The 7869-nt window shown below is 40.3% G+C and overlaps 1 protein-coding gene across 1 annotated transcript; it reads right to left on the bottom strand.

Annotated features, from left to right (window-relative positions):
- Positions 1-574: 574 nt before the first annotated feature.
- LOC124172275 lies at positions 575-2331 on the bottom strand. The gene is made up of 5 exons (XM_046551693.1): positions 2188-2331; positions 1928-2089; positions 1685-1810; positions 1491-1586; positions 575-1012 (listed from the first exon to the last, which is right to left on the bottom strand). The coding sequence occupies exons 1-5, from the start codon at positions 2273-2275 to the stop codon at positions 891-893; spliced, it is 594 nt and encodes a 197-aa protein (XP_046407649.1). The 5' UTR covers positions 2276-2331; the 3' UTR covers positions 575-890.
- Positions 2332-7869: the final 5538 nt, after the last annotated feature.

Raw genomic sequence — 7869 nt, 5'->3', positions numbered from 1 at the left:
TATGCATTCCTTGAAATGGAAGTGTACAGTGCACAAATTCTATGTTAAGTAAGTAATTTGAAAACCAAAATATCATTATGATATTATAACATCGAAGCATTCAGTCCGTCCCAGGGATCTCCTCATCCTGGTGCCAGTTTGACGGAACCACTCTCCGATCTTCTTATTTATCTTGTCTACACCCACATTTGCCAGAGCAGGTTTCTTACCAGCATCTGAAGAAATATGGAAGAACATACATATAACACCAATCGATACAAAACATGTTATGAGTACGAGATCAATTTAATGAAGGAAGGAATAAATGGCAAGAGGATAAATGTACCTAGTATTGCTTTGTGCAATTTGGTATCACAAAACCTTTTTTTCATCACCCCGTCAGCTCCTATTTTTCCTGTAAGGCTGTACTCTTTGGCCACAGAATCCTTCAGGAGAAAGTACAGAAGTTTATATACAAAGGATGCATCTTCCTCACCGGAGCGACGAGCAAGTTCTTTCACCTGAGAAGGAAGAGTTTTCATAAAAGTTATAACTCTTGACAGATGAAGGAAATCTGTAGAGAGGATGCTTCAAAGACCACTTTGAATGGTGCACCTTCAAAATAATGGGTATTTAAGGAAATGGCTTTATGTGTAACTCACCAATGCTTTATATAAAGAGTAATTACTCTTAAGCTGCTCCTCCAATTCGTCAAATTCTTCAATTGAGGACAAGGGAAAGTTCTCTATGAAGGAAGGTGCCTCTTCACTACTGCTCAGATTCACTAGCAGCTTATTCCCTGTTTCCGCCATGCTGGTGAGGGCATTAATTTTTTCCTCCAGCCTCATGTGCCTCCTTTCCCACACCACCTCTCTAATCATTAGTTTTTCTACAACAAAGGAATTCCAAAATTATAAATATGAAAAGCAACAATAAAAGTCATGGTGAAAGAAACATTTACCTGACAACTGCTCTACAGATTTCTGGAGAGCAGACACTGATGCCACACAGTGATTTGATTTGCATGACACTCCTGCAAAGAAAACAAGGCTATAAATTTTCTCTCAATTACCATTAATAAAAACACCACGATAGAGGTAGACAAAGCTTCAGATGCTCAATGTTAAATCACAATTCGTTGAGTCTTACTGCACCCAAATTATAACTAAGGCAATTGTAAGTATTAGGAAATTTGCTGAGTTTAATTTATGATATTTAATGTATCACCAATTGCATTAAGGTACTAATAACCTTCAAATGTTCAGCACATGACAACTAAAAACATACAATAAAATTAATGAATATTTCCAGCTTTGTGATTAAGAGAAGTGGCAGCAATAACGTATGTAACCAAAATTACCAAGTCAACAATTATTGGTGGATAACAATAAGAAACCAAAATTTAAGAAACATTTTCCTTTCCCAAAATCCTATGGCCATGCACAATCACACTTTACCTCAATACCAATGGTACATCATTCAAATTCTTCATCAGGACCCAAATCACTTACCACTTGTCTCCCCAACCAATTCTAAGTCACATCTAGTGGTGACAGATCTTGCTTCCTTCCCAGGAAATTTGGAGGTGGTGCCTGAGTTATCTATGCCTGAATCAACCAAAGAAAAATTGAAAATTAGTAAATTATGTTCATAGCTCTGTCCAGACAATCAATAAGTCACTTTGAAAGATATGACTAAACTTTACCAGCACTAGGGATATTAGGCCGTACTAAATTTCCCTTTTCACGCCGAGGTACCTCAGACGGCAATGGAGGAGGAGACTGTATCCTAGACGATGCACCACGAACATCCTCATCAGAACTGCTATAAGCTATCAAGGTAAAATAAACCAGGAAATAGTTTTAAAATGCACACCGACTGATTCATCCACAATAATTATTGCAATAGACAATATCACTACAGAGCTGAATAAAATATCAAACATTACATGAATGAGCCATCGCATGTAGAGATGGCAAAGTCTCCACATGCCCATCGATTTTCTCTGGGCGCCTCTTCCTGCGTAAACCCCTTCCCAAAGGTTTGGAGGCATCAATCTCCGATGACTCCATACATTCCTTTTCTAGCTGTGTTGCTAGCTCATATTTCCCTGAAAAGAATGAACAAATAGTTATTTTACCATAAAGTTTACTACTGACTTTCATGTTCAAAAAACCTTGAAAGACTACCTTTCATCAATATAAATACCTGTTCGAGATTTTTCGAACACTCGACAAATGTGTGTTTCCCAAGTGTCCGTTGGCACTTCCCCAGTCCTAAGCCAGGAAGTCATCATCTTGTATGAAGTACTGTCTGGAGGATAGAAGCATATATCCTCCTCTACCCCAGGTACAACCCAGGAAACCGGCACTGCCTTGCACTCCCTCGTCTGAGTGAACTCCACAACTACCCACTCCATTCCTGTAAAAGATGTATATTCATCAATATATTATTCTCGAAAGCAGAAAATTCAAATCCAAACATGTTTATTGTAGTACCATGTTTCAAATTTGGTGCAATACTGTAGCAATGTAGTGCCGAGAGTCCTCAATGGGAATGTTGACCACTTTGCATTCAATGTCTTCTTCACGAAGTAGGAACTCCACATCACACAAGTTGCTTGCAAGCATGACCCCAACATCAATTGATGGAGATGGGGAGTCAAAATAGGATCCCACAGACAAGAACTTTTTAAATATGAAGCTACGGACACCAGCTTCGCAATATATACCATTTAATAGCCCTACATCACCGCTTACTGTTTTAACACAGTTGTCGGGACTTTTGACACTTAACCTCCCAACCTTGGTTTGAACATAGCGGTAGCTCTCCTCATAGCTATCAGACTTACTGCCACCACCCTTAACTTTGAAGTCACCACCAACACTGTCACGCTTCAATGTATGTTGCCTTTCCTCAATAATCCTACGCACAACTGTTTGCAGGGGAAGACGAGCATGTGAGATTTTCTTCTTCAACACCTGGAGGTAATTTTCATACTTAAATGCACTGTAAGAGTCCATGGCACCAAATTTCCTTACATCTGCAACCACATGTAACAAACAATGAACATTATATGAGCAATAAGCTTGCCCATAAACCGTAGGAAACACTTGCACAAAGTACCTCAGTAAGGTGTCTGCATAGCTCAAAAATCTCTCTTTTTTGCACAGAGAGCCACAAGCCAGTATTCTTAGGGCATAGAAGTATGACATGACATGCTTCTGCGCTGCTTCATTAGGGAAAAAGCGGGCAATCAATGGAATTAAATATAGTGTGATGTAGCGGAGCTCTGCTGCTTTCCAGCGTAACAGCTCACTTAATGGCCGCGGTTTACGATGAAAGCAATGGGGAGTAAACTTCGCTACACGAACTAACTCATTGTCCATGGCTATCCTCATTCTTGCTCTCAGCTTTGCCACACTTGCACCCTGAGTTAAGCACGTTAGCATTTTTCGAGTAACACCCAAACAAATTAAATGCATGTACTCAAATGGCACATTTTGTACAATGTCAAAAGCTCTGAGGTGACACAATGGGGACTGTCCTGCATGATGATCCTCATCCTCCAACTTTCGGAATGTGTCATCATTCCTTAGCTCACTGTCCAACGTCAAGAAAACCATCCTACCTTCAATCCTTTCTCCCTTCACATAACATCGATGGCATGGATAATAAGAGTTATGGCCTTTTATCTGGAGCAGGAAAGCACGGGCAGGTGCATCACATATAAAAGAAGTCACATTCACTTTCACTCTTCTACCATCGAAAATCATGCCCTCATTCATAAGCACAACAAGTTCATTGATGAGGGGGCCGAGATAATCTTCCACAGATACTGGCTTAACTAAACCCCAGTATATGCCGACAAGGAAAGGATCACCGATGAAATTAGTAACAGAAGCCAAGATAGGCCAAAACTGACTTCCAGAACTCTTGGTTATTGGTATACCATCAATGTTGAACTGTAAATCAATTGAGTCTAAGGTGTGTTCCCTGGTTAACTGAGTCTTCAATGATTCAGCCACCCCAAAGTAGAAGAATTCCCCAGAACCAACTTTGCTTACAGCTAAGGACAGTGGAGTTTTTGTCACAGTCCTAACATCAGAAGGAAGGTCCTTGAAGCAGGAATGCTTTCTCAATATTTTCAGCAGAGAGGTGACTTTATGACGCGGAACATCTGCAGCCCATGTTGAAATTTCCTCCCTCAAATCACTGCATGACAAGCTTTCATCACAACTGTCATCAAATGAAGAGCTGGGGACAGGTGAATCAGATAATTCATGCGGAGAGGTTATTCCATTGTCAGAATCAGCTTCAAAAGAAACTGCTGGGCCTGTCATGATATCAGTTATGGCATCAGACTCCCCCAAATCATCCTGATGGAGAAACTCAGCTCGCACTCTATTTCTTTGCTGTCGCTTTGAAAGCAAGTGAAAGCTCTTGTAGCCTCCTTTAGGCATTCTTAAATGAATGAGCAAAAGAACTGCAAGTAAATGAACACTAGCAATAATGGTAATATTCATCTGACAATGAAAACATCAAGAATAAAACAGTGGTTATGCATCAGACAACTGAACAACTAAGTTTTGCATAGTATAGCTTACAATAAAAATATTGAAATCATTTGGCTTTATCGGAACTGTCTAGTAATACTTCACTATCGTATCTCAGCGAACTACATATATTTTACCTTTAACTTCCTTCACATCAGACCAAAAATGATTTAGAGTTACCCCCAAACCGTCCAACAAGTGTTTCACTTTTAAAATTCGTGAATGCATTTCTGAACGCTTCCTTTTTGGCGGCTTTAGACAACTTACATTATTTAATTACTAACTCGATATAATCAGCATACAAATCAGTGCCGATTCTTACCAATTTAGCATGGCACTATGTAACCTTTTTGATTTTATCACATCCAGGTCATCCAATCTCGGCGGGCTACCTTTATTTTATTGGCGACATAAATTTTCATTCCTGAAGTTATAAGCTATGGAAAAGCCCTTCCTTGTACATGAAGCATGTACCCCTTACATTTAACCCTATATTTATTCTTGAAGCGCTAGGAAAGCATTCCCCAAACGATTCTTGAACCAATCATATAATCAGCTCTTCCAATAATGAATAATTAGTTCTTGTTATAAAAACGAGATACTGAAAGATGACTTAGCTGCTATAACCCAACGGTCACAGATTCCCTCGACCGTGCTCACGTTTATTACCTCATGTGGAATATTTATCGCTAATAAATCAAGAATACTTTCTACACTTTAAGGCAGACAAAGCTATTGAGAGTCATGCATTTCATGAGAAAGCGTGAACATAGATTTAAGACCAGTGGTTCAACTATTCCTGTAACGTGCGTAACAAATTTCCTATTTCATCATTACTAAAAACAATGTACTCAACATTTTAAAGCTTATTCTCAAAGATTCTACGCTACGACCACGTGGGTAAACAACACCAAAACTTCATAAAACGCGTCTAGATTCACCATGTCAGAATACCAATTTCGACAAAAGCTTTCCAAGTACCCATCTTATTTACCCCTTTTAATAATTCTGAAACTGGGAAAGCATTCCTCAGATGCCCCTTCATCAAAATCGGCTCTTCAGCAATTAAAACTTGCCGTTCCGGAGAAATAATTTTCACAATATATAAAGAAACCTTTGCTATTATATTCCCCTGTCAAACACTAGAGAGGAAGCTAGCGAGCCATTACGAAGACGAACCCTATGGTCACAGATTCCCTCGACCGTGCAAACGTTTACTACCTACCTCATGTGGTAAATTTACCGCTAATAAATCGAGAATATTTTCTCCTCTTTTAGTTAAAGAGACTATTTCAAACAACGCCTTTTACGAGAAAGCATGAGCAGCACAGATTTAAGATGAACAGTAAAGAATTAAAAAAACTTTTAAACCGCAAAATTTTTCTCAGATGCGTTGCAAATTTCCTATTTCACTATTAAAAGCCATCGTTATCCGCATTTTAGAGCTTATTCCCAATGGTTCCCAATCATAACTACGACCACGTGGGTATAAATACCACCACTTAAAACGCGTCTAGATTCACCAAGCAAGAATACATATTTCAAAGATAATAAAATTTAAAATACATAAATGTTATATTTTTAAAAACGAGATGATAAAATTCTTACCTAATGAGAATTCTCGAGAACGAAAGTAGCACTCAGCAACTCCACAAGGTAAGCCGCCTCAGCCAGTAGCTCAGGGATCTCTTTCCAAAGAACTAGGTAACCAGACAACCGCACCAGTACCGCGTCGACAAGAAAGTGAACGAGGGTTGCTGTAACTCGCTTTAGCAGCGTCCCGGCAGCGTGCTGAAGGCATGCTATGCGCATGCGCTGTTGATGCGCTGCAATTGCATGTTTCGCCAGCGCGCTGCGAAAAAGCGCTGCACAAGCGCTATAACCGCGCTTCATTCAAACGGAAACGAACTTGCAGCTGTGAAACCCTCGTGCAGCGCTGCTGCAGCTATTTATGTTTACAGGGTCCCTCCCGGAAAGTAACCGCTCTGACTGCAATTTGAAAATCTCTTTATCAATCACTGCGTTCGTCAAAAAATAATTGTTTGCGTCGCACTTCTGCTAAACAAGTACGTCTTTGAACCGTGTTTCCGCGATGAAAAGTGACGATTTCGTTTACTTTGCCAAAATGGACAAGTAAATAAAATTGTCATTATTCATCGCAGAAACACGGTTCAAAGATGTACTTCATTTCGTCCACTAAAATCTCAAATTGCTGGAAATCGGCCGGATTCCCTTTGATAGCGCATCATGAGGATGTTCTCGAGGTTGGTATTTGATACAACTAGCCTACTAGTAATTCTACTGCTATAATATCACGGCTATGGTTGATCCGTTACGTTATACCTTGGGGAAGTTGCAGCGGATAAAATCGTGGAGGAGATTAGAGGCATAAAAGATGATTTTGAAGAATTCTTGGAAAAAGCAGGAAAGGCAAAGCGCGCAACATCAAACGCCTATATTGCCCTTTTGAATTTTCCGGGGGTCCGCAGGCTCGTTTTCATCATAGAATCGTTACTTTTCATCGCAGAAACACGGTTCAAAGGCGTATTTGATTGCTTCATTGGCAGGTGTTCGATGCAAACAATCCTTATTTTGAAGATCGGATTCATTGATTGATAAAGATGTTCAAAATGCAGTCAAGTCAGTCACTTTTGGGGAGGAAGTCCCCTCGCTTGGAGGGTCGAGGAGAGGGACCAGCGAGGGTGAGCTCGGTGAATGAGCATGTTACACCCTTACGAGGGTGTACCATGCCAATCCTGGTAGTACCTTCTCCATGGCTCTACAAAACGCATTTTAACCTTTTCGCCACATGAGAGAAGAAAGTTTTTGGAGATCGAACATCAGTGAAAGGGTTAACCAGCACTGTGAATATGTCACGTTACACATTCATACTGCTCCAATGCAAACATTATGTATGTTTTCAACTTCATCCGACTCCCGATTATCCGGCTGCACCGTATCCGTGTTGTGGATTATCCGTGCTGTGGATTATCCGTGCATGATATTCACTCTCACTCAACATTTTCCGTGCTATTTAAAACAAATGAAATCGTACGCAAATTCATCGGAATTACTTCATTAATGCTAGGACACATCGTGCTTATTATTTCCGTTAGAATCCATTTCGTAAAACAGAAGCGATATCACGTTACCTGCGTTCATGGAAGATCCGTGATCCTGTTTTTTAAGCCTCGCAGTGCGCGACCATGCTCTGTGATCACTGATACACGTCCCGCAGTAATTGCAACCCGGGGAACTTGTGCGAGACGTGACTACACAGCGTGGTGCCTAACTGTGTAGTTTCCGACGACGAGCAGTGGATTTGACGTATTCG

Source organism: Ischnura elegans, assembly GCF_921293095.1.
Source record: "Ischnura elegans chromosome 13 unlocalized genomic scaffold, ioIscEleg1.1 SUPER_13_unloc_1, whole genome shotgun sequence".
Taxonomy (NCBI): Eukaryota; Metazoa; Arthropoda; class Insecta; order Odonata; family Coenagrionidae; genus Ischnura; species Ischnura elegans.
Note: the sequence above shows the minus strand (reverse complement) of the source record. Positions and strands in the feature narration are given on the sequence as shown.

Excerpts from the sequence above, each read along its gene's own strand:
- LOC124172275 (XM_046551693.1), bottom strand. The coding sequence starts at position 2,275 with ATGATGACTTCCTGGCTTAGGACTGGGGAAGTGCCAACGGACACTTGG. Across the intron at positions 1,587-1,684 it reads GCCTAATATCCCTAGTGCTG|GCATAGATAACTCAGGCACC; the intron begins GTAAAGTTTAGT and ends TGGTTGATTCAG. Across the intron at positions 1,013-1,490 it reads ATTGGTTGGGGAGACAAGTG|GAGTGTCATGCAAATCAAAT; the intron begins GTAAGTGATTTG and ends TTTTCTTTGCAG.